Here is a 27,837-nt window from a genome sequence, read left to right as displayed (position 1 = left end):
TAATGTTGTTAATTGTTCTGTCATTGCTGCTCCACAATATTTCAGTAGTTCGTTTGGTATTCCATCCTTACCTGCAGCTTTTCTGTTCTTCAGCTTTTCTGTTCTTCAGCTTTTCGAGTGTTTTTCGTACTTCCTGTGCACTTATATTAACATCTTCATCTGTGGTAATTTCTGGTGTTTCCGGTTCTAGCATTATTTGTTCTTCCTCTGCATAAAGCTTTTTTAGATAGTCAATCCATGTATCCTTTTCTATGTGTTTCGGTTCTATTAGTTCCTTTACCTCCATTCTTTGACCTCTTATAAAGCGCCATATTTCCTTTTGGAGACCATAAAAATCATGTTCCATTTCTTTCGAAAAACGTTCCCAGTGATCGTTTAGGGTACCTGTATAACAAAATTGATCTCCCATTATAAGATTCGTTTTACTCGACTTTCATTCGTCCTAGTTCCTGAGGACGCAAACAGCTTTTCGATTTAACCAAGCAGTTTGATTTAACCCAGCCTGAGAGATTTGTTCGCCCCTTAAAGTGACAATCGGATGTAACAATTCATTGGAGCGAGGTGTATAAATTCGTGTGTAAAACAGGAATTACACCACCCCGCTCCAATGCTCCAGACCATCCCTTTCCCCCCTATAGCACCCTGGGCACACTATCGGCCAAATGCTCTTCATCTGGGAGTCCTGGGTAATAGAACTTCAACATGGTTCCCTAACCGAATCAAATACAGGCTAGCGTGAGGCGCTTTATTCCTGTTATACTTCTGATTAGCTTAGCAGGGCCACCGTCCTATTTATAAAATGACGCGTGTTTGCCACCCCTGCGCAAGGGATAAGGGTTCTAAGACAAGAAAACGCGTGTGAACAGTTGAACAGTTGGTTTGCAGGCTCATCTAGGCAATAAAAAAAATCAAAAAAAGGTTAGAATATGCAATTCGGAATTAAAATTAATGATGTTTCCCATATCCATGGTTCTCAGTTTGTTGCTTTTATAAAATGTGCACATATTTATTTTTTTAAAGTATGGTAGAATTATTTTATTTTTAAATTTAATAAACATATTCAGTACAATCCAAAGAATATTCAAAAAAGAATGTGTGTACTTTGTACGCACGTAAGAAGTTATACTTCTATTATATAATTTCAAAGAAATAAATATACTTAACAGGTTATTTTTATTTTATTTAAAAATTAAAAAAACTTTCTTACCTGCCACTTTTAAATTTTTTTTATTAAAACGATACCAAAAATTAAAAAAAAAAAGAATATGAATCGTCCGGGATTTAAACCCGGGACCTCTCGATCTCCGGTCACACGCTCTCCCACTGAGCTATATTCCCTTCGCTTTGACAGGTTACAAGATTTCTCATACATACTGACAAATTTAATAGACCAAGTGAAGTATACAAAAATACTTTAAATATACTTACTATTATTATAAAATATCTTAGACATTATCTATAAAATATCAAAGACACAAAAATTATATTAAATAATACATTTACTAAAAACACTAATTATCCTTTTAATGACCTATTTGCGCTGACAGCGCTGATACATACATATTTTGAAAGATTAGCAACGAACTACATACTGTCTGTGTGCGCATGTGCCCGGTATTATAAAATTTCACTCTCGATCGTAAAGAAGTATAACTTCAAAATAAATTTCAGGGAAAATATTGAAAACTAAGCCAACGGTGGCACATTTTTTACAGACACCTCCAAAAAAATTTATTTTTTCGAGATAACGCTTTCGAGTTTTTTTAGTTTACTGATTTTTGAGTTTTTGGTATCACTCAGAAGTCAAAATAACGAAAATTTTTGTAAAAAGGAGGTGAAAATCAACATATTTATTATTGTTAAACAAAAAATAAGCATAAAACAATAAATATCGCTCGTCTGTATTATCTCACGAAATGTGCAGAGAAAATCTATGAAAAATTTCAGTTGGATCGGTCAAGTAGCGTTTGAGTTACAATGTCCAACGAATTTGAAAAAAGCAGTTTTGAGAAAAACGCGTTTTACATTTTGACAACTTTTATGTTCAATTTCTTATTTGTCTGTCAAATCGTAAAGTGATGCACACCGGAATATGTTTTTGAATGGCGGAGTAATTTACAAAAGAAAAGGGGAACAGTCGTTGAATTTTTCTCACTACACAAAACGCGCTGGCGCAAAGTTGCTGCAAAGCTAGTTAAAAGTAGGGATATTCAACATGTTGTATGTATCTCCAATAATTTTGCTTCGAACAATCTGAAATTTTGAATAAGTATTCTTAAAGTTATGTACTTTCTCTATAGGATCCATGCGTATGTGAGTCTGATGAAACAGTCAAAGAAAAGGAAGACTGTACTTGTACCGAAGACCCTTCACACAAATGCACTTGCTTCGATGATCCTTGTTTTTGTACGGAAAACCCTTCATTTAAGTGCACATGCTTTGATGATCCATGTAATTGTACCGAAAATCCTAATCACGTATGCACTTGCTTTGATGATGAGCGATTCAAAGAGACAGAAACGCAGTGTGGAGACGGAAAGGAATTCGGCGAAGGTGATTTCAAACGATTTGTTATACTTGAGAAAATACCTTGTAATAAACGCAAGCAGATGGAGATTCTAAAGGTAAATTTTTTAAATATCATTTAAAATCTAATCACATTTCTCTCTCTCTATCTCTCTCTCTCTTCCTCTCTCTCTCTCTCTCTCTCTCTCTCTCTCTCTCTCTCTCTCTCTCTCTCTCTCTCTTTCCTGTGACGCTACAGGTCATGTTGGGTCCTGGCCTCCCCGGCACTATATATTTTTTCATTTTTCTCCACATATAACACTTCTACAGTGCACATAATTCATCTTCCTATATCATTTCATCATAATAATCATTCCATATACTAGCCACGAAACCTCTGCGTCTTACCTAAATAAAAGCGGGTATACTTTCGTTGCATAGATCAAACTCTTCTACAAATTTCACAACCTCAATCATAATACTCAATACTAATATACTAACCACGAAACCTCTACAATCTACCTTGATAGAAGTGGGTATAACATCGTTGGCTAGATCAAATTCTTTTACAAATTCCACAACCTCAATCCCTTGTTATGAGGCCGTTGTTTATTCACGAATAATCATGAATAAAATAGGTACTTTCAAAACACAGAGTGGGTCTCTAATAAGCTTTCAAGCTTCTATAAATCACTTAGTACCTTCCCAATTTGACAAGAGCAGTGGGTTTCTTATTGTCTCAAGTTGTCTCATAATATTTAGCTTATACTATTGTTAGTTCTTCTTCTTATCTATATAGTTCTTCTCCAAATTCCTTATTTCGACGCATCAGGTCGGTTCGTTAAAAATAAATCTCTTGCTTATAGCAATGTTTGTCTTAAGCTCTTATATTAACGTATGTCATCACTAATCATTATTCATTAAAAAAAAATCATTTATATATCACACAAAAATTATTAATTCAGGTTCATATCATACAAAATTTAACACAAAATCGATTAAAATGTATCTATAGAATCAATAAATATCAATAATAAAAACAAATGGCTAATAAAAATTCAATAATAGTATACATATTCGTCAATAAAAAAGTAGCATATGCAAAAGTTAGATAAAAATATTCAAAATAAGTTTATATCTCAAACTTCGATAGAAATTTTTGGAAAAAATTCGATATTCCATAAAATATTCAAAAATAACCGTACTAAAAATCGAAATCGGATAGAGATTTTTCAAATAAATTCAATAAAGATTCAAAATTCAATAATAGCATATATAATAAACTTCGATAAAAATATTCAATTCAAAAATCACTTCATGTTTCAAAATTCATAAATATTCTTAAAAAAAAATCGATACTTCATAAATTATTCAAAAATCAGCAAAGATAAATATTCAATGTTCAATAATAATATGTATATATAAAAAGATAGACTACTTACATTTTAACACTTTTGTCTTTTTTTCACTGGGTTCGGTTCCTGGGTCCTGGTCTGGTCCATTTTCCGCCGTCGGTGTTTCCAATTTTTGTCGCCCATTTTCAGAAGATTCTCCCAATTAATTTACAGGAGCGCCATGTAAGGAATGTTGAAGGGTTGGTTTACAATTAACCCTTATAGTCCTTATTTAAATAATTACTGCTTCATCTGCTACAACATACTTTATTTACAAGTCTTTGAAGTGTATTATAAACAATAACATTATATCAGCCAAACCATTTCGCAATTCTACGTACAATAATATAATTCCTTCTCTCGTGTTTTGTCGTCTATTTTATATTTTATTCTTAACTCAAAACAACACGTCTTATGGGTTCACCTGAGTTCAATGTCACTTCACTAATACATATCTTATAAGGTTATTTAAAATTAACTTAAAACATATTATTCTATATAGATTGTCCTAATGATATTACATCCTCAAAAATCCGAATGCCACCTCTCACATCCACCTAAAAACAGATCCTTCCTGGTCTATAATTATATTTAATTCTAATTATATTTAGCTCTTGAATATTCCACTTTTTTTATGGTTTATTCATAAATTTTGGCTATTTTCATTTTTCTTTAATCCTCCTTTGTAAATATTAATCCTCTTCATCACAGAAGCTTTCTACACCACAAAAATACCAGTTGAGATTGAATGAAACACACGTCATCCAATTAAAGCAATCTTAAAGAATAATTCTTTTGTTCATCAGGCACTCTGACCAGATCATAAGGAGTTGTAACAGACCTATGCAATATGTAATAGAAATAACCAGATACCAAAGGCTATGGTGATGAAGATATTACGACGACCACTATACTTCTCAAGGGTGGGGTCAAGACTGAAGAGAGGGATTAAAGGGAAATGGAAAGCAGAAGAGGTCTAGCAAAACGCAGACATTGTGGGTGAATAATATAAGATATTGGATGTTTTGATTCACATTCACTATTTAGAGTTGCACAAGATAAAATGGTACACATATTATGTCAGCTACATGACGATGCATCAGATGAACATTTTGGCATTGAGAAGATTTTACAAAAGGCTCAGGAATGGTTCTGGTGGGTGAACATCAAATAAAACGTAAGAATGGTGCCTAATATGCAAATTGTGTGCAATGGGTAATGGTCTAATTGGAGAAATAGGGTACAATTAACTTGGCCACAACTGAACTATCCTCCCAGACGAATCCGTATGTCAACGACTAACAGAAAAAGATGTAAAGTTAGGAGAAAATCTGGAGGAAAGCATTGTGTGAATGAGGATGCTAGGAAAATTGATATGACACACTGGGAACTATTTAAAGTCAATGAGTAGTGCTAAATGACGATGAAGATTAGAGGCTCACCTTTTGAGTTGTAACACCAATGTTTCTTCTTTAGACTTCGTGCTTCTAGGAATAATTTCACAATTAAATCCTAAAGTTCCTTCTAAGGGAACATTCATAAATTACGTCGTAAAAATTTTGGACTTTTTAATACCCCCCTCCCATGTCAACGTCGCAATTGCAACTCATGACCCCCCCTAAGTGATTTTTTTTAATTTCATGTTATTTCTGGATTTTTTAAAGTTAACTCTCAAACTATATTTACGAATTTCATTGCGCAACTAATTATTTCAATAATACTTTTTTATTTTGACAAAAGACACCACTTTTATCGGAGTTCGTATGCTTTCTTAACTGCCATCTTGATACTTATTTTGTTTTGATTTCGATGCCATTTCTTTTATTAAGTATAGTCAATACAATGCACTAACTAAATAGAACACAATATTTTTTTCGTTCTTTAGAATTGTTTCACATACAGTATTCAGTAAATAAATGAACTAACAGTTTAATATTTATTACTCCAGGGAAATAAGGTTTTTGTCGGGACACTTGAGTAGCCAGGTTGCAAATGGGTTTTTTGGGTACTACAGTCGAACCCGCTTATTGGAATAGCCTTCGTGCCAAGCAAAAATATTCTTATAACCGGGATATTCTAATAACCGATCATGGTGGCTAGCCGAAATAAGTGTACCGGATATGCGTAATAATAGTCCATACTATATTAATATGTATATGTATGTATATGGTTTTAGGTCTTTTTATGTCAATAATACATACATAATAACAGTAGTGTAACTATTAGCTACTTCTTCATTAAAAACTGTACATTATAATATATGTGGATGCATACAGGAATTAATATAAAATGTATGTAAATATTTTCTTATTAAAATATATTATATAAATTAGTTACTCATTTTGTCTTGAAAAAATAATCCATAATTGTACTTTTTTTGTTACATAAACTACTAATCATTTTGTTGCCCTAAATTATAAAAATTACAAAAATTTCCATTGCATTGACCCTCCAGAATACCTCTGATAACATTACGAGCGGTTAAGATGGCAGATTAACTGTTTCTAAAAATTTATTATAACAGCCTGTTATACAGGCAACTTGGTGGCAATATGTATAGAAATTTGTAGACAAATGAAATTATTTTATGACTTGTGTCGGCGAACCATTGAATTCGTACTCATAAAAGTACTCAAGCAATAAATATTTATTACTTGACAAACCCTAAAAATATAATAGCACGACAGGCCTTTGAGTCCTTTGTCGAAAAACCGTAATACCAGACAATATTTAAATTTTTAGGAAACTGTACGTAAAAATTTAGTCGGTGACATGAATAATTATGCTATTAAGCGGTATTATTGTACGAAAACATATTCCAATAAACCGATGTATTTATTAAGGAATAAATAGAAACGTTTCGGGACCTCGAATTTATATTCCATAAACCGGGATATTCCTATAACCGGTACTCTAATAAGCGGGTTCGACTGTGTACATTATACATACAAAAATGCCCGTCACAGTTCGGACGAGAATTTTAGTCATTAACAAATAAGGGTCAAAAATGGCAGTTTTTTCGTTTAAATCGCTACAGGTAAAAATAGGATAATTAAATATCTTATTTGTAGTATTCTTCTTTTAGTAGATGAGCCAATGTTTAAAACGGCAGTTTTTTAATTTTGGTCCGATGATTTGTTGCTTCGAAAATTGCAAAATAAAACTAAAATTTCGAAAATACAAAATTTGCTATAACTTTCGCGAAAGTAACCTTACGACTTTTATTTTTCACAAAAAGTTGAGTCAAAGAGTCCGCATACTGCACAAAAAATTATAAGACGATTCGTCAATTAGTTTAAATTTTATTCAATTTGTTTATCCCAAAGAGCTTTTTTTTGTAATGTTATTGTTCAGAAAATAATAAATATATAGAAATTCTGTGAAAACCACATGAAAGAACAATAGTCTTGTTTTCAAATTATTGAAAAAAATCATTAAAAAGTAATTTTTGTCACTACGAAAACATTTTACTAAAGTAGAGTCATTTTGGGCTTGAAAACAATTTGAATAGCTTTGTTAATATTGACTAGAGTAAATTTACCTTGGAATTTCAAAAGCTGGTATTTTTACACAAATTTTCAAAAAAAAACTTTTCGCCTATGTTAATTACGGTCAAATTTAGCCACTTTTATTATTTAATTCACAGTTACTTCAATATACATAAGATTCTCCTGTAACAGTGTTAGTTACCATACTACTCCGAAACGGCTTGGCCGATTTTTATAAAATTTTACAAGTGTATCCTAGGAGACTGAGAATAGGTTTTAATCTATTTTTCATACCCATAACCCCTATTTGTTAATACCCATCTATATATTTACATCTATAAAATTCTCCTGTCACAGTGTTAGTTGTCATACTCCTCCGAGACCTCTTGACCGATTTTTATGAAATTATATACGTATATTCGGTAGATCTTAGAATCGGTTTTATTCTATTTTTCATATCCCTGAGTGATAAGGGGAACTTAGGGGAAGACTACGAGTACATACAATTTAAAAAAATTATGATCAAAATCCGTCAACAAGCTCTGGAGATATTAATCGCAGCATATTTTTGAAGAATAAGTTTCATTTTTTGAGTGCACGGAATTTAATAATTCATTTCCACCAACCACAAATCGATTTCGTTAGAACGTTATTTTTAAAGCTTTATTAACAACTCTGTTGAAGTTTAAAGTTTACTCAAACTTTTACACAAAAATTATATACCTTTAACTTCGAAATGGCGCTAGTTGGGTTGCTTAATTGTTATAAACAAAGTAGCTGTCAATTAAATAAAAAAAGTGGCTAACTTTGACTGTAATTAACCTAGGCAAAAAGTGTTTTTTTGAAAATTCGTATAAAAATACCAGCTTTTCAAATCCCAAAGTAGTTTTAATCTACAGTCAATATTAACAAAGTTATTCAAATTGTTTATGAACTAAAAATGACCCTACTTTAGTAAAATGTTTTCGGAATGATAAAAATGACTTTTTAATGATTTTTTTTTAAATACTTTGAAATCATGACTTTTCTTCTTTCATGTAGTTTTCACAGAATTGCTATTACATTACTATTTTCTGAACAATAATATTGCGAAAAAAAGCTCATTGGGATAAACAAATTGAATAAAATTTAAACTGATTGACGAATCATCTTAAAATTTTTTGTGCATTATATGAACTGTTTGTCTCAACTTTTCGTGCAATATGAAAGTCTTAAGGTCATTTTCACAAAAGTTATAGCAATTTTTTTATTTTTTAAATTTTAGTCTTATTTTACAATTTCTGAAGCAACAAATGATCGAAACGAAATTCAAAAACTTCCATTTTAAACCTTGGCTCAGTTACTACGAGAATAACAGTATAAATAAGATATTTAATTACCCTATTTTTACCCGTAGCGATTTAAACGAAAAAACTGCCATTTTTGACACCTATTTGTTAATAACTAAATTTCTCGTCCGAACTGTGACTGGCATTTTTGTATGTATAATGTATTAGGTATATAGTACCCAAAAAACCCATTTGCAACCTGGCTGCTCAAGTGTCCCGAACATGGTATATTTTTGCCTTATTTCCCTGGAGTATATTGCTTCCAGACGTTGTTCTGTATAGAAGCGTTTGTTACCTATTACCTAATATCTGATACTTTTAATAATGTTGCCCTCTGCTAGAAAAGAATTATATTTAGACAGCTACAAATTTAAATATGTGCACTCATGGCCCTCTCCCCCGTGTCGAATACCGTCGTAATAAGCAAAATCCCCCTCCCCCTTTTCTACGACGTAGTTTATGGATGTTCCCTAACTTCTTTGTATAATTTGTTTCATGCATGACGTAATTCACCTAACATGAAACAAGACCCATTTTTCTACTTATACATTTCAGAAACTGCTAGAAGGTTTAGCGATGGATGGGTATCCTTTGGCCAAACTTCCAGATGCTCATCAACTACCAATATTCCGGCTGTGGATGCAAATGCGATGTGGCAAAAGTTGGACACAACGACAAAAAAGTATAACGCATTTTATTTCTTTTTCTTTCATCTTTATATACATAGGTGAATTGAACCACTATAATATTCATTATTTCTTTCAGGAGCGTTTAATCAATTGACCAATAAATATTTGGCGCACACAAATATTTGTTATCAGAAGATTAAAGTACCGAAAATGCCCATCTGCCCACATATGGCAAATAAATTCAACTGGAACCATTTCGAACTCCTAAGGGACATGGTAAGCATAAAGTCGTTGAAAAAATCCTTATTAGTTTAGGTAATATTATTTATGTAGAAAGAAGAACTAGATAATCCATTTTTTTGTTCTCCTTTTCAGTCAACACACTGCCTTATGTTGCTATAGTACCATAACACTCAATTGTATCAAATATTTGATTCTTGTTGCAGACTTCTTCGCTAATATTCGAGTACCGCCGAAAAATTAAGCAGTTACGAGTCCACAGTGCCAGAGAGTACTTTCCTATAATGTACGACTATCCGTTTCCGTTTCGAACCTTTAGAAATAATTATTTTGCTTACTTGCCGGCAAAAGAAGAAGACATTTACGTTGGGAACTTCCGAATAACCGACTGGGCTGCGCCGAAACAACGAGACGCAAGTTGCTTCAGATTTGATAATAAAAAATAAATGTTGACGATGATAAAATGGTTGTTTGACTTTCAATATGTATTAAGCTTTATAATAAGCTTTAGTTATTCTTAGCTTTGTTAGCGGAGACAATCCATGTCTGGTTTCTGACTGATTCGCATGCGCAGTTGCGTTTTCAGCGTACGCGGTGTTAAAAATCCGGGACTTTGACAAAAAGTTTGATGTTCGCGGAGCATTTCTAACTAGCTGATGATCAATTAGAAACTGGTCCATTTGGATCGTGGATAGAGAGCGGATTTTTAGTCAGCGCAAGCGCTATCCTTACAGTCACTGTAATTTGTCAAGTTTTTTGTTTGTTAATCCTAACTAAATAGTTAGTTCTCGAAATAACTGACTGCGTTTTATTTTTTACCTACCCGTTACGATAATTCCGTCTGGAAAATAAAATCTAACGCAAACATTATGAAAACATACCTATTATAACTACACTTTTTCTTGTATACGTAATCTTCTAAAGGTGCCTATCTTCTAGAGATGTTGGCGATCACATTGACCCATCTTAATATATTCACAGCATCTCGATATACGTCATTTGAAGTGGGGGCCTCTAAAAATCTACCCGATCTTAACAAACCCCCGAGATTCGAAATTAAATAAAAGACTTTGTACTTTTACTTTCTATAATCAGCTTTAAATCAAAAGAGTTAACAGCTTGCAAAATATTAAAGGCGAAAAATAAACAGTGTATCTGAAAACAAACAGATAAGTGGAAGAGGTTGCTGTGCCCATATTACAAAAATATTCACTACTCAGCGCTTTTAACGCTTCTCAATAAACTAACGGTTTTGCATACAGGGTGCACACAAAACAAGCAACAATTAATATATTTAAAATGGCTCGAACAGTTGACGTTAGACCAGTCCACTTCCTAAGATTGATCAAGCCAGGATATACGTCTACGTCAGGGCCTCCTTTGCCCTCAATCTTGCCTTGTAGAAGTATAGTCAGTATTTACTATTACGCATAATGTGTCGGAAGTAAGCCAATTTCCTGTTCCTTACAGTGTTAATAATTTGTTTGTCTTTTCTTAGCATCTGGAGAATAGTAGTTATGTTGTGTATATATGAAATCCTTAACAAAGGTCGTCGGTAGCACCACATTTCAAATGCCTCTAATCGTTTTATGTCATCTTCTGTAAGACTCCAGTTTCCTACTCCGTAGAGTAGGACACTCACGACGTAACATATAAGAATTCTTATACGTATATTGATACTTATTAGATAGATAAAAAAAATTGCAGAAAATCTGCCTAAGACCGTTAAAAGAGCTTCTGGCTTTTCCAATACGAGTTTTTATTTCGTAGCAATGATCCCAAGTATCTTTATATTTTTAGCCCAAATAGCATATTTTCTCCACTCTTTCTGACGTTGTATTGCTTATTGTAATTTGGGCGTTTATGTTATTATGTGGTTTACGTTGTGTTCTTACAGTCAGCAATACTGTATCGTCTGCATATCTAATATTGTTTATAAGTTGGCCATTTATTGCAATGTATATGTAATAGCAGATCATAAAATGTTTGTTAAGTTAGAAATGTTTCTGTATTTTGAGGTTAGAAACAGTAAACGTCCGAAAAACCATACAGTATGGTGCAAATGAAAGGAATAAATTCGTTATTTCGTAAACCGGCGATGTTAAGGAAAAATCCCGAAATAGGTCGATTTTTATTTTTAAATCACGATATATTGGCATAGGGAAGGTGGGGGCAAAAGTACGCACGGGGCAAAGGTACGCACTTACATTTTTCAGTAACTTCTCATATGTTGGCGACATCTTGTGGCATATGTTTGTAATCAGGGCGAACACAACAACAAAAATGAGGTAAAAATTATTTTTGTACCTTTTGATCTAATTTTTCTTAAAAATTGATTGATTCTAATTATTAATGTTCAAACTTAGATTACTATTGGTTTGGCATGTTGAAAGTTTATTGTTAGAAATCTTCTTCTACATGACAGTTTGAAGTTCATATGTGCATAGTTTCATATTGAGGTTAGATATATTATTGGTTGCCGGATGGGGCAAAAGTACTCACACAAATGGGGCAAAGGTACGCACTGCGAACGTTGAAATGGGGCAAACGTTCGCAGTGCGTACCTTTGCTCCCAGTGAGGTAGACTTGGCAAATGCATGTTTCAAGTCAATCTAAGTGAATATCAAGTTGAGCTTGATATTCTATCAGCTAATTTTGTCTCAATTGCAAAATGTCTCATATCCGCAAAAGTACGCACATGCATTTACATTTCTTTTTTCAAAAAGTTATACTACAAAAATAATATTGAAGAATTTCCATTTGCGCAATATGATTACAAAATGTATCAATTTCACTTTTCATCTATACTCTGTCCCAATTCAAGCATTAGGAGATTCACTAGAGATGAAAATTTAGAAAATGCGTACCTTTGCCCCCACCTACCCTATATACCGTATGAGTGACGTCTATCTATCATGATGATGTCATCGATGATTTCTTAAATGAAAATAGGGGTCGTGTGATAGCTCATTTGAAAGGCTATTAAATTCTCTGTTCAGTAATATAAATATTGACATAAATACTTATTCAGGGTGGCCAAAAAAATTTTTTTTTAATTAAATTAATTGACAAAAAAGAATGTGTATTATGTAATTTATTTAACACAAAATACGTTTCACTGTTGTCAAAAAACAGAAGTAAATGTATATTTCGCCAATAAACATTGGTTTTCGCTTAAATTCAATGTCCAAGCCAACCACCTACCTCTTGGAAGTTTGAACATTTAATTTAAGCGAAAAGCAATATTTATTTGTGAAATAAATATTTTTTCTGATTTCTGACAGCAGTAAAATGTATTTTGAATTAAATAAATTACATACATTCTTCTTTTTTTGTCAATTATTATAATTCAAAAAAATATTTTTCGGCCACCCTGTATAAATAATTATGTCAATGTTTATATTGCTGAATAGAAAATTTAATAATACCCTTTCAAATGAGCTGTCACACGACCCCTAGTCCCATTTAAAAAAATCATCGATTACGTCATCACGTCCAGACGGATGACGTCACTAATATGATATATTATGCCAAAAAATCATGTGTGTGTTTGTTTTATTGGCACTGGTTTAAGCAACCAACTGGCCAGTCAATGTGTTTTCAGTTCTCTCTTTTACAAAATATATGCTTATTATCTAAATTTAAAACTATTACTACTATTAAGTTTTTTACTCTGTTTTTTTTTGTATTATATTTTTTATTTATTTATTTTGTTTTTGTTTTTTTTTTATTTTTTTCTTTTTTTTATGTATATTTTTTTACTACGCTAAGACCTAAACCCGATTCAACACCTCGGAGGTTTAGATCTTCTTAGTAACTTTTTATTTAATTTTATTATTTTTTTTATCAGAGCTTCAATTTTAAACAATTAACATGGTTGTATAAAATTTTATAAACATCTAGATTGTTTGATTGTAAAAGGTATTAAGATTAAAAGGAAATTGTAAATTAACTTGAACTGGATTGGTATAGAAATTTGATATTTCAATAAAATGTATAGCTCTCCACATAAACATTCATCATTAGCAGAATTTCAAAATAAAAATCGACCTATTTTGGGATTTTTCTTTAAACTCGCCATGTTACGAAATAATGAATTTATTCCTTTCATTTGCACCATACTGTATATTGCACCATACTGTCGACGACAAATTAGCAGCAAAACGCATGCGCACTTTAAATTTATATAAATAATATCGTTAATAGATAAATATACGAGGTATATTTACCTAGTATAATTTAATAATTAGTTATTAATATTAATTAAAAGTAAATATACCTTGTATATTTATCTATTAACGGTATTATTTATATTAAGTGAGGTTAAAAATTGTCGGTGACAATTTGTCCACTGTACCCGCGAACGCAACTATTATCATAGACAGAGTGTCATTCAGTGCGAAGTGACGACACCATCTTTTTTATTTGGCTCAGTGCTATTTCACTCTTACGCATAGTAAAGCTGCGACAGTAATCCTCCCCTTCCGTGCCTTATGATACTACGACAACCAGTTGTCGTAGTATCATGCCGTGCCTACACTCGCACTTAATGTCATCTTAATTTCTCGATACAATGTGCTAGAAAGAGATACCGCAAACCAGTCAAGAGATCTTGTCGTCCGGAAGCGTGGAGGATAGGCCCACTCTATGTTAATATATACCTCTATGCGAAAAACGTTTACGAAGAATTGAAATCGCACTCATGGTCATCTGTAGGCTTTCGATGCTAAAATAACTAACCCAATCGCAGATTTTACTCACTTTAATGAAAACAATACATGTTTAGTGTAAAAAATATAAATAAATTGGTTCTAATACAAGAAAATACTGAATTTCTTATTATATTTGGTATTCGACTATGATGAACAACTGTCACTACGGTTGATGGCCTTTGACTGTTCGTCATCCTTGCTTCTATCACGTTCCGTACTGTGCCACAATCCATAAGCAAAGTAGATAATTATACCTAAAAGAAAACAGAAATTAACTATATATAGATATTATAATGTATATACATAGATTACTTCAGTGTTTTTTTTTAGCTGAAACAAAAATGAAAATCTGCAAAATGGCCATAAGACCAATGTGGTTGGTATATGCTTCAGCTCAGCAAGAGAAGAAGAGCAACTGAAAGTTTTTGAGAGAAAGATTATGAGAAAAATATTGGGATCAGAAGGAAAACTACGAGGTTGCAAGACAATGGATGAAACATAAAATACAAGAGTGGATGAGTCAAGAGAACATAGTTAGAGCAATAAAAACACAGATAATTAGATGGTATGGACACATAATGAGAAGAGAGAAGAGAAATCCGTTAAGAGATTTAACGGAATGGATACCACCAAGTAAAAGAATTAGAGGCCGACTTAAACTTAGATGGAAAGAAGTTGAAGAAGAGAAGAGAAGTGGAAGTATGGAAATTAGAAATATAGAAACGACAATCAAAGAGAGAGAAAAATGGAGAAAAGTAGTGGAAACAAGTAGTGACAAAAGTCTGATTTTCAAAAGAAAAGCTGCAGTTTTACTTGAACAACGCATTCATCTACTTGGTTGGTTTCATATTGTGGAAATTGAGTGGTTTGGAATGGGAATTGTAGTGATCTCCCTCTCATTCGCTTCCCCTTACGTTATATATTCGAATTTATTCAGAATTTTAATATTGACGATCATGAAAATACAAAGAGGACAGAGAAAGACTTCAGATGGAAGGGAGCAACAAGGGTGGGACGCATAAAGATATCTGTTATAGTTAAATAACATCTAATGGACAAAAGACTAATGATACGGTGCAATAAATCGATAATTTTAATATAAAAATTCTGCGAAATAAAAATTTTCTACGTTTCCTTTATAAATGTCACAAATATCTTCTCATATGCAAGTTTTGGTGTATTAATGATGAGACAAGAGTAACTAAACGGTGGCTAAATTGTTTGGTGAAACATTTTCTTACCTACAGCCATCCAATATCCATACTTGATCCACGTATCCTTCTGGATATTCGTCATTAGATATATATTCGTAAAAATGCTTATTCCAGGAACCCACGGAATAAAAGGAACCTACAATTAAAGAAAAGAACTTATGATACAGAATATAATTTGCTATATAGAACCCGACATGGGATTTGCTATATAGCATTGGTTATCAGGACTGACAACATAAAATAGTACAGTCGAACCCGCTTATTAGAATACCGGTTATAGGAATATCTTGGTTTAAGGAATAGAAACTTGAAGTCACGAAACGTTTCTACCAGCCATCAATGATCGGTTATTAGAATATCCCTGTTATAGGAATACTTTTGATTAGCACGAAGGCTATTCTAATAAGGAGGTCGCTGCAATAGTAAAATATCCAGCAAATATATCTAGGGTGCTCGGTTAAATGAAAGTCAAAAATGGCCAAAATATTATTTTTGCTGCAAAAAACTCTAAAGAACTATATCTTTACTTTGATATCAATAGAACAAGTCAATATGGTAATGTAAAATAATAGTTATTTATGTACCAAGTCAGTAAAGTGAATCTTTATCGAACGAGTCTGATATTATGATCAGAGCGAGCGAGGCGAATAACAGACGAGTTCAATAAAGAGTCTTTACTGACGTAGTGCATACAAGTTTTTATTGCCAATCATAGAAAACATTAACACTTACTTAAGAGGATCGGTACGTATTTTCGGCTGCAATGCTATTCAAATGGGGATTCATTTTTTTCGAATCCTGAGAAAACTAATAAGTATTTTTGAAAAATTTAAACGTAGAATGAAAGATTACGTTATTAGCGAGGGCCGAAAGTCCCTGAGAACTTCTATAATGTTTATTTTAATAAGTTACAGAGGTGAAAATCTAAGAGAAAATGTAGTGTGATTTTTAATTTCAAATATCTCATTCGAAAGAAACTTCTTATATATTCTAAGGGACTTTCGGCCCTCGATTATAATTTAGTCTTTCATTTTGTGTTTAAATTTTTTAAAAATATTTATTAGTTTTTTCAGGATTCGAAAAAAATGGACACCATGTCCGTAGAAATCGAACATTCGCTATCTTTGTCATACAACGCACTCATTCGAATATAATGTTATGACAAGACTCAAGACAGTGACAAGCAGAGATTTGTCCGACCCGCTATTTTGATATAGCAGTTCATTCTGCTACTGCTTTTTAACGCTTTTACGATGATAATAAAATCAATCAAAGAGTTGTTTATTAAATAGTATTGATAGTGTATTTAAAAAATAATAATTGATTTAAGGCGTACAATTAGTAACAAGTTATTTATTGTTTACCCATATATTATTTATGGAAAATCCAAGTATTTCAAGTCATTAAAGTTCAAATAAAATTATTTTATAAGAGTTTGTTCCGATAACCGTAAATAGGTACGAGTTTAGCTATAAAGTAAAGTGCCCATGGTGGCATAAAATGTAGTAAATGCTAATGCTTCAAGTACGTACTACATTTTTGAAGATTTCACTACACTTAAAAGGCATTTTATTTTCTCCGTAGTGTTTGCTACTATTTACCAGCCTACATATAAGAATATACTACGCTTTTGAAGTATGTGCTTGTTTAGTAGTATTTTGCTTCAGTTTAAGTGAAGTTGGTGGGTGGACGTCTTCGGCGTAGGTATTTTTTTGTTACAATATGGCAGCATTTATGAATGTGTGTCATAGAAAAATTTACAAACTAAGAAAAAGATTCTTAATTTTTGGGGCCATTCTTTTATCAAATAAAATTTAAGATTAACAAATAACAAGATAGCTCTTTTGTCGCTTCGGATCTGAGTCACTCATTTTTACTCATGTACAATTCTAATAATTTAATGCGAAAATTATTGGTTTACCGATAGATTTTATAGATCATATTTTTACTACAAATTTAAAATTAATTTGAAAAATACAAAAGTAATTAATTTGATTTATGTAAAAAAGTACTTACTTTCAATTGAGCTAACCGTCTATTTCTTCGCTTTTTAGTAACACATTTCTTGAACAACGTCCCATATTTTAATTTGCGCAAATAAAGAAATAAATAAAGTCTTTATAAATTAATTGAGTAATACTACATTTATACAACGCAGTTCTTCACATGTTCAAACCTTATCTAAGCTTTCCATGGTAACAGGACATTATTAAAATAACTTTACAACTTTTTTTCTTTTTCGACTATTTGTATAGTATATAAATAATGGTAACCACTGAATACATAATTAGTGAAAAAATAATCCTATCATTTATACAAGTAAAGGTTATCCAAGAACATTCAAAAACTGAACGAAACCGAAATAGCCATCTCTACCTTTCTAATGACAATGTCACTGTCAACCTAATGTTTACATCTGCAGTTTCCATAGCAGTGAGAATTTTATAATACTACATGTAATTTGCCGTGTAAAGACAGAAAAAGTAGGGATAGCCCACGGTTATTAGACTTTATTACGGTTGTCTTGTCCGACGGTGGTGGGGAGACTTATATTTTTGACTTTACGTCACAAGAGTTTACATTCCCATATTTTTAAATTATTTTCGATCATTGAATGTGTGTTATTGTGTATATATGTGTATTATTTGTGTTATTATGAAATAATAAGACAAATAGTACACATTTTATCTTATACCGGGTGGCGAATCGTAAAAAGGGCCAAAGGAAACTCAATGTAAAGTTCTGAATTGTTGAATTACTGCCTCCCTAATTATTCTACATCAAAAGTCATGAGAGAACACTTGTAGAGAATTAAAATCTGTATTAAAATCAAAAGTTAAAATTGTTATACGATTTAAATGCATTCCAAAATTTTGAAAAATATGATACATTTGCCACAATAGGTATGCGTGTAAAAGTAAGGCCACACGTTACTATTTAACTGACAGTGCTCACACCATTGACTGAATAAAAAAATCTTTATTATTAATCCTTTCTCCGCAACTGAGGGTATCTTATCAACTGTATTGTTTTTAAACAATAGATGATAAAATAAAAATATTGACAGTTCAAAAATGTGAACATTATTGCATTGTGTGTGGCCTAAGTTTGGGCTGAAAACTAAAATGTATTACATTTTTACAAAATTTTGGAATATGTTTAATTACGTAGACCAATTTTAACAGTTATTTCCAATACAGATTTCAATCCTCTTCAAATAGTTTCTAATGTCTTTTGATGTAAAATAATTATTAGGGAAGCTGGAATTCAACAGTTCAGAATTTTACATTGAGTTAATGCAAAATTTTGACGCATGTCAAAATTCTCAATGTGTTTTAATTGTATTCATTTTTTTCGAATCCTGAGAAAACTAACAAATATTTTTGAAAAATTTAAACTCAGAATGAAAGACCACATTATTACCGAGGGCTGAAAGTCCCTGAAAACTTCTATAATGTTTATTTTAATAAGTTAGAGGGCTGAAAATAAAAGAGAAGTGTGATATTTAATTTCAAATATTTCATTCAATAGAATCTGCTTGTTTATTCTAAGGGGCTTTCCGCCCTCGGTAATAATGTAATCTTGCATCCTGCGTTTAAATTTTTCTAAAATACTTGGTTTTCTCAGGATTCGAAAAAAATCATATTACGATTCAAATGACAGTAAACTCTCGTGACGTAATCTCACCCTTAATGTTCATTGGTTAGTCGATTTAGGCAACCGTAGTAATGTCTAAGAACCGTGGGGATAGCCGTAAAATATTTGCGAATTATGTAGCCATAGCCTTAATTACATCCTAATGAAAAAAGAGTGTGTGTACTTGGTACGCACGTAAGACGTTATACTTCTATTATTATGATTTCAACGAAATAAATATATTTAAACAGTTAATCGTATTTTTATTTAAATATTAAACCAATTTTAATACTTAAAATAAAATACCAAAAATTAAAAATATGTACCGTTAATAGTTACGTTATGTTTATGAAGTGTAACCTCTCGCAGCGCAGATTCTTTTCCCTTGATGAATAGTAAAAAATCTAAATAAATATATTTTCTAACAAATTATCATTAATATCTGTCACCGTCCTATAATATAATCGAATTAACACCATTTCATAATATACAATTTGTATTTGCATTAATACAAAACTTAAAAGATTTAAGAATTTTATTAATTTTAGACGAAATAAAAATTTCGTATGACAGTAATGACGATGACAGTGACAGAAAGCTTTTGCATGATGTCCGATTTTAATGTTTAATCGATAGTTGTTATCAATATTGATTAAGTACCTAATTACTAAATCTGTAAAGTTTTGATTTATGTTTTATGAATATAATTGCAAAATACTACAGAAGTTCACTTTCTGACATAAATTTAATTAATAATAACGGAAATTTTGTACAATATTTTTAATAATTAAAGTAAACAAATTATAAATAATCGATTACTGCCATCGACCACTTACATTCAATCTGTTTATTTTGATTAATCGCGGCAGGTAAAGTAAAATTCTTCTTTCAGTACAATAAAGTGTTACTTTACTGCCTTAAATGGCGTCAAATGAGTACAATAATGAATGATTTTAGTGACGGTTGGCGATAAATAAAATTATTTGACTGAGAAGTTGACTCAGTTGACTTATACTTCTTTTACCGAGCACCCTAGATATATTTTGCTGTGGGGGGAAGTGTTGTGATCCGCTAAGGGTATTCTCTAAAACACTTACCGAAAATCCATTCTCCACAGCTGTGGAAGGCTGGAAAGACACCAACAACAGCAAGAAAGCCAGAACGGTCAGCAAAATCACAGCCGTAACAATAATCCACGTTTTTCCAGCGTAGAGAGAGTCTTCAAACATGGTCATTATACCAGAGAGAATGAACGAAAATGCAACTAAAAAAATACAAATATCAATTGTCAAATGTCTTTCATGAAGGGTGCTAAATAAATGTTATGAAATACAAGCAAAAATTTAATTTTGTCGGATAAACATAACTAATCTAATAAAAGGCTAGAACGACTCATCAAGCGGAAACACAGTTTGTCAGGGACGATAACTCCTAGCGTCACCTAGGAAAGAAGTCTGAACTAACAACTGACAAATTGCCAAAAAAATTAATTTTTAATTATTTTGAAAGTTTGATTTTAAAACTTTAGCTGCAAATACGGCGAGACCTAAAAAATATAATACCGATGAAGAACGAAAGAAAGCTAGGACTGCTCGAAGAAGGGGAGTTAGAGCTCAGTAAAATGAAGCTCAATGAGCTCAGGAAGCAGAACCTAAGCGGGGACGTTGCGAAGAAAATAGGAGGGCCAGAAAAATTAGAAAGAGAAGAAATACAATAGGACGTATTAAAGAAAAATTAAGGGGACACGATAAAATAGCGAGAAGTCGAGAAAAATTACAGGGAGCCAGGAAAAGTTAGAGGGATTAAGAAAAATTAGAGAGAGTCAGGGAAAATTAGAGTGAGTCAAAAAAAATGGAGGCATATAAGATAAAATAGGAGGAGGTCAGAAAAAATTGAGTACAGTGACTGTAGACGGCAATTGATTGGGAACTCAGTCTCATGGCGACGGGCAAAATCCGCAGTTTAGCTGATAAAATGGCCTGAGCATATTATACAAAACTAAATCAATTTAGCGATACTGATGTCAAATTTGAAGTTTCTAAACCGGTGTTGCCAGTAAAATGTCCAAAATTTAATACTAGCCCAGCAATATAATGTAATGTACTTTATACTTACAGAAAACTATAATTTCCCAAGCAACGACAGTAGAAGAGAGCTTTGTGGGTTCTTTGGTGTGTCTGTTAAACATTTGTGCGAAAAATGTCTGCAATGTAATTTCTTCTTTCTCGATTGAGTCGCCCTCTTTTGAATGCCTACAATATATAAAAATCAAATAATATTTACCACTCTACCACGTATCAGTACATCCACAATACGTTACTTTTAGAAATTGACCTTACCTGAGAATCAGAATACACGCAGCTACCATAGAATATGCTAAGAGTGTTCCTATAGACATCATTTCGGTTAATTTGTTCAGGTCGAATAAGCACGCCAAAGTACCTAAATAAAAATAAAACGTATTTAAAACATGTCATTTGCTTTTCTAATTTTTGTTCAAGTTTAAATCACTTTAACAAGTTCACGTACTACAGTACTACTACGTACTATAGCTCGTCGCTTGATGTTCTGGACAATATTTTTTTATAGCGATTGATTCAAAAACAAATCATAGTCATTGACCCACGAACATTAGCCCAAAGTAGTAAAGTTACACCTTCGCTCCCTCTGTCGAGTTCACTATTCTCTACACTTCCCTGTCCCACTAACCTCTGTCACATTAGCCAATTCATTCTCTCTCTATCTATTTTTCTATCCCTCACGCTCTCTGTCTGCCCCTTTACCCTGTCCCCCACTAGCCTTCACGCTTTCTTCCTACCTTTGTCTCTCTCTGTCTTTTTCCTTCCACCACTCTCACACACACACACACACTCTATCTCTCTCCCGGCACCCCCTCCCTCCCAGTTTAGTTTTCTTCTCTCTCACTAGCTTTTTCCCCTCTCCTCATTTCTTTTACTGCCCCTTCCTCTCATTCTATCTCTCTCCAGCTTTAAATCCAATATTATATTGCAACAGTGATTCATTCTAGTGCCTTTAGAATTTTCATAATTTTTTAACCTTGTCAAAAGCTGTTACGAGATCTATAAATGCTATTATTTTACTTTTGTTGGTTGTATTGATTATTTTATTTAAACAAAGTAAGATAGAGTTTACCTGTTAGACCACCAGCAATCAAAGTCCCCATCAGCGGCGTGTGAAAGTGGGAATGTACTTTTCCCAAAGGCTTGAAGATGAGACCATCTTTAGCCATGGCGTAAATGATCCTTGGAAGTGGAAACATGGCTCCCAATAAACTAAAAAATAATATATATTTAGAAACGGAAGTAGAGATATTCCGTGTTGGATAAATTCGTTCCTCTTTGAATTATACACTGTCAGAAGTCGAAGAAGTAAATATGTACTATTTAACACGGTATTGAGTAACTTTTTTCACATGTGATGGGTAGGAACTATATAATATCGGCAACAACGCTATGCTAAGTCGGGTATGTCAGCTTCAGATTGATTATTTATTTTAATGGTTCTATTTTATCATTTTTCCGGTCTGTACTATTTGGTCACATTTCTTCGATTGTTTTTTTTTCCCATTTTTTGCCCAATTTCGTTTTTCTACCTCTTCATTTTTTTGGTTAGTCTTCTTTTTCTTTGATCTCTTTGTCTTTATTATCATCCTAGTTGGTTTTGGTTTGTTTTGTTTTTTCCTCATTAGATGTTCGTATTATCCCCATAGATATAATAACAGGTAGATTATGCCACGTCCGAAAAATAGCGTAACGCTGAGCAGTTCGGGTCGGTGGTCTATCTATCTCTCTCTACCGGTGCTTAGCTTTCTCTCTCTAGCATATGATGGCCGCCGCCTCTGTGTTTGTGTCGTTCCATTACTCCCACCTCTTGGTAGATACGCTCACACTCGCACGACAGACAAAGATAGCTAGACCACCGTACTTGATATTGGCGTTACACCCTGATGCATTGAGTGGCATATAACTAGCCTGGTCTATTGTTAACATGTCTCTGATTATCCCGCATGCTTGCTCTCTTTTTTTAGTAAAAGTTCTTTCATTACCTTATGTTTCATTTCTGTATGTATTCATTTTATATTATCCAGACAATCTTCTCTTTCTTTTCCATAACTTAACTCTTTTTCAATTCTTGTATTTAGCTGACCTCCGACGCCCCTGAGGGACATAAGAAGTTTCGAGAAAGAAGAAAAAAAAGTAGTTGTTTCTTTAGAATACTGTTTTATTTAATGCATAATTTATACTATGTTAGGTGTGCATTCCTTCGTATTTTGCTTTATCTAGGTGTATTTTTCCACCGGTATACTTCCATGTATTTGAACGGGGGGTTCTTCCTTACACCAAGAGAGAGAAACTCTCTAAGACCTCCCCTTAACGAAAACGGAGAGCCATAACAATATTAAAAGAAGAAAACAATTTATGAGTGTTCTATAACGTCTATTCAAAATTTTCTATTTAAGATTTTTCTATTTTATGTTCATTTCTTCATTTCTTTGAGTCCCAACTGTTTATAATGAAAAATATTGTGTCACACTTACCTAGAAAACAGTGCACATATTGCTCCTATACTAACAACGTATTTAAGTACAGTCCAGTTCAGTCTAGTGTAAATATAAGCTAATGGCGCGTTCTCATCCTAGAAAAAAGTAAGTTAAATCACCACTTAAAAAAGAATTTAAAATGTTGTAAAATCACAACTTTGTAAACATTTTTACATCTTACCTGTTCATAATACGGTAGAATCATGGTCATGACGGTAGACATGCCAAAATAAGCGCAAAATACTATCATAAGAGATCCCACAACTCCTATCGGTATAGACTTTTGAGGATTCTTGGTTTCTTCACCTGAAATACAAAACCTTTTAAAATACCGCTATGATGAATCACTTAGACGGATCTGGATCGTTAAAAATATCGGATGGATACAGATCAATGGATCCACACTTCGGATCAGTGACTCTATACATGTAGAAACGAATGTAAAAAGTGACCAAATACTTTCCGACTGTATAGAATTTAATCTGTAAGTCTTACCTGCTGTGGCAATACAGTCGAAGCCGATAAATCCATAGAAACATCGTGCTGCACCCTTTACGATGCCTTTTAGACCGTAAGGGCTAAAACCACCATTGCCTTTTCCCATTGCCTCTGCTTTTGTTCTGTGCCAATTCGTAGAATCAACTAAAAAAATTTCAAATACCATTAATAAAGAATAATACTAATAAAGAGAAGGGGATGTAACAATGGGATCGTCATTGCTTCTCTGTATGCCCGCACTCTTACCAACAACCTACCACTACCATTAATGCGCGCTAGAGAAGAAACAAATTACATAACTAAGCTCAATAGGCCGGTCAAAACAAGAAGAAAGGGGCGACATAACTCATATCTGGACGATATGCCGGAAGATTTAAGGGAATGGAGAAGACAGCCAGTCGACAGAGAAGGATGGGAGAATGTTTTGAGGCAGACCAAGGCTGCTCACAAAGGGCTGTAGCGCCAACTAATAAAAATAATGAAGGTAAACTCACCTTTCCACAATCCTGAGATTATTACCACCAGTACAACCACCAAATTCACAAAAGTGAAGATATTGTTTATCATTGAAGATTCTTTGGCTCCACAGGCAAGAGCAACTAAAAAAAAGTACAATGAAAGTTTCTATTATCAAAAAATATTTCATTTTTATTTAAAATCTCTTTTATTTTAAAAAATACTCACTTGAAAATGCAATAGCCAGTCCCAATGAAAATAAATCGGCGTAATGTGAGATTTGATTTCCACCTAGTGGTATGTTTTCTGTGAAAAAATTCACCATAGTCTTATTCGCCAGCTCATCTATGTATAAAAATATTGCTTTGGTACTAGCTGCGGATCCTAAAACAATTTACAAATTGTTAGTACTTACAGAATAATAAATCGCTCATCCGGAAGAAGAGTGACACAATTCAAAAAATGCATAATTCCAGTTATCTTGTTAAATTCACTCCAAAAATCCTATACTTTTACCAGGAAAAGTATCACATAGACGATTATTTCCAACTTCATACGATGGCAATAGTATTATTATTCATTTGACGGTAAAATGAATATTTTTATTCCGAAACAATGACACTTTTCAGTTATGCTCTGACGTTCGACGTAAACGTATCTATATTTATCACGAAAACCATTTTATTTCGAAAAGTGTCTTAGGTATTTTTCGTTAATGTTAAAAGCGACCAATAATTAAAAAAAAGTGACATAACTCAAAATGTTGATCTTTTTTTTTGTTAAATCAGATATTATAGTGTTTTTGGTTTTGCTTCTTACACAATTAGAAAGATTCACCTATTCATATTCTTCGTTTTTAATTTATAAATTTTAGCAGTTACTGTTTAAAACTTATGAGGTGAATTTAAGATATAAAAAATCTATTTTTGTCTCCCCTGAAAAAGTTGTTCTAAGTCTCCAGATGAATGAAATATCCGATAATTCGGTTACATGTAGCCGTTAGCTAGAAAGTTTACGCTTCTGTCAGATAAAAATGATGCATAAAATAGTTACCTATAAGATATTCCAAAATGAGATTCCATCCTATAATAAAAGCGAAAAATTCGCCGATGCATACATAACTATATACGTAGGCTGAGCCCGCTTTTGGTACCCTTGCTCCAAATTCAGCGTAACAAAGACCTAAAATAAAAAATTAATAAGTTTTGACAACGTTTTCGGTCCTATCAGAACTTGTAACGATGAGACTGCCACAGATAATTAAAATATGTATTATTAAAAAACAATGCTTCAATAATCTATGGCATTCTCGTCGCTACAAATTGGCGCCTAACGGGGGGATCTATACTTCATCAGTATCAGTGATACTTAAAATATTTACAAAATTCACTCTCAAAACGGTGTAAAAAGTTTAGTTTATATTTTGTATGTTAAATTAAATAAATTTGTAGTGAATAAATGACGAAATCTTAGACATTATAGTAGACTCTTAACATAATATACAAAACAGGACATACACAGAAAAATTGGTTACTCTCCATCTTTTGCGCTATTACTAAAAGTACAAACCGATACCTAAACCTCAAAACCTCTCAACTGTTTTTGTCCGTTTTTCATATTTTGGTCTTTTTTATGTATCAGAACTCCTGCCGCCCTTTTTTAATGCCTTCTGCATTAAGTTAAGACATTAATAAAACAAAAAAGATATAGATTTTCTTCGTCAATTTACTGCTATATATAGTTTTTTGTCCGTAAAGTACAATTGTAGATTTTCAGTTGAGAGGTTTTGGAGTTTAGGTGTCGAAACGCTAAAGATTGCAGTGAATGTAGAACAATATTAATAATACATAAAAAACTGGAAGAAGGAATAGATGGTAGTCAATTTGGGTTCAGAAATGGAGTAGGAACCAGAGAGATGTTATTTGCTTTTAATGTGACAGCTCAAATATGCATGGATATTAATTCTAAAATGATACGAGCCGTTCGCCGTGCTTTGAACGGCACATTAAGCCGTCGGTCCCCCTGGGCTAGTGTGCATCGACACTAGCTACTTGAAACAGGGTTAAAAATGTAAATGGCGCCAGAAACTGTTGGAAAGGACCTGCCCGGTAAAAATACCATACGATATTATTATTATTATTATTTACCTGCTAATACTGAAGTCACAGCGGCTATAAAGAACGATATTATCACAGCAGGACCGGCAGTATTTTTTGCAACGTCCCCAGCTAATACATACACTCCAACACCAAGTGTGCTGCCAACTCCGAGAGCTGTCAGATCGAACGTCGTCAAAACTTTTGCCAGCTTAGAATCGCTATCGCCCTTGATCACTTTCTTCCTCGTGAGCACCCTCTGAGTTTCCTCCCAAGTAGGACATTTGACCCGCATACTATCCGAGGTACCTAAAACAAATAAAGAATATTTTTTTTAGAAGATGAAAGGATAGTTTATCCCAAATTTTCATATAAATTACATATTTTGCTCTTTGGTAGCCAAAGCTATTCAGAGGAACTGCCAAAAATACCTTTCCAGCTGAAAAAAGTGTTGTTCTTTGGTATGGATCCACCAGGTACTACAAACTGCAGGTGTAATCACGTGGTGAGTCCAAGTTTTCTTCATTGTAAAAAGTGGTTGAATTTAAGACTTTACGAACAGAATTAAAAATATATTCGTTTTAGAAAATTATGCATATCTCCATAACATAAATTATTTGCTTGATGAAATCAGATGAAATTCACATTTATCATTTAGTTTTGTAACACAACGTCAAATACAACTGTCATACTTTTATTTTGAATTTTCCGACTTTTAAGTACCCTGTCAGACTAAGGCACTGGTGTCTGACACGGGTGTCCACCAAATAGGGAACTTGCACATTTTTTTTTATTACATAATAATGTTCAGTTTTGTATAATAATGAGATTTCCAAAATTTCACGCTTCAAAAACTCATAATAACTTAGAAGTACAAATTTAAAGTCTTCTTTATATTAAAATAGTTCAAACAACCCGTGACGTCACTAGAGTTTAACTATGTGGTTCCGTTTATGGTTATATCTACGTATATTCTTCTTCTTCTTCTTTAGTTTATTGGCCTCCGGCCTCCACCTACTTAGGTATATGGCCAGCTCGTCGTCGGGGAATAAAGGAAAAATATTTATATTCTAATGACAT

The 27,837-nt window shown here is 32.8% G+C and overlaps 2 protein-coding genes across 3 annotated transcripts in view; one reads left to right on the top strand and one right to left on the bottom strand.

The window, feature by feature from the left end:
- Positions 1-10,048, top strand: part of LOC126883848 (uncharacterized) — a 52,094-nt gene extending 42,046 nt beyond the window's left edge. Inside the window, exons 14-17 of the mRNA XM_050649524.1 lie at positions 2,301-2,624; positions 9,271-9,397; positions 9,481-9,620; positions 9,791-10,048. Coding sequence (XP_050505481.1) covers positions 2,301-2,624; positions 9,271-9,397; positions 9,481-9,620; positions 9,791-10,030 — 831 coding nt within the window. The 3' untranslated portion in view covers positions 10,031-10,048. The remainder of the gene's footprint in view (positions 1-2,300; positions 2,625-9,270; positions 9,398-9,480; positions 9,621-9,790) is intronic.
- Positions 10,049-14,331: 4,283 nt separating this feature from the next.
- The window catches only part of LOC126883393 (cationic amino acid transporter 2-like), a 37,277-nt gene continuing 23,771 nt past the window's right edge, over positions 14,332-27,837 (bottom strand). For both annotated transcript variants that reach the window (XM_050648925.1, XM_050648924.1), the window contains exons 2-14: positions 26,809-27,066; positions 25,715-25,843; positions 24,890-25,045; positions 24,700-24,804; positions 24,203-24,349; positions 23,889-24,013; positions 23,705-23,802; positions 22,300-22,439; positions 21,486-21,588; positions 21,262-21,398; positions 20,244-20,410; positions 15,538-15,646; positions 14,332-14,550 (exon numbers count right to left, since the gene is read on the bottom strand). In XM_050648925.1, the coding sequence (XP_050504882.1) occupies positions 14,441-14,550; positions 15,538-15,646; positions 20,244-20,410; positions 21,262-21,398; positions 21,486-21,588; positions 22,300-22,439; positions 23,705-23,802; positions 23,889-24,013; positions 24,203-24,349; positions 24,700-24,804; positions 24,890-25,045; positions 25,715-25,843; positions 26,809-27,066 (1,784 nt within the window). In that variant the 3' untranslated portion in view covers positions 14,332-14,440. The remainder of the gene's footprint in view (positions 14,551-15,537; positions 15,647-20,243; positions 20,411-21,261; positions 21,399-21,485; positions 21,589-22,299; positions 22,440-23,704; positions 23,803-23,888; positions 24,014-24,202; positions 24,350-24,699; positions 24,805-24,889; positions 25,046-25,714; positions 25,844-26,808; positions 27,067-27,837) is intronic.

This window comes from Diabrotica virgifera, chromosome 4 (genome assembly GCF_917563875.1).
Source record: "Diabrotica virgifera virgifera chromosome 4, PGI_DIABVI_V3a".
Classification (NCBI taxonomy): Eukaryota; Metazoa; Arthropoda; class Insecta; order Coleoptera; family Chrysomelidae; genus Diabrotica; species Diabrotica virgifera.
This window is presented reverse-complemented; position numbering and strand designations above follow the sequence as displayed.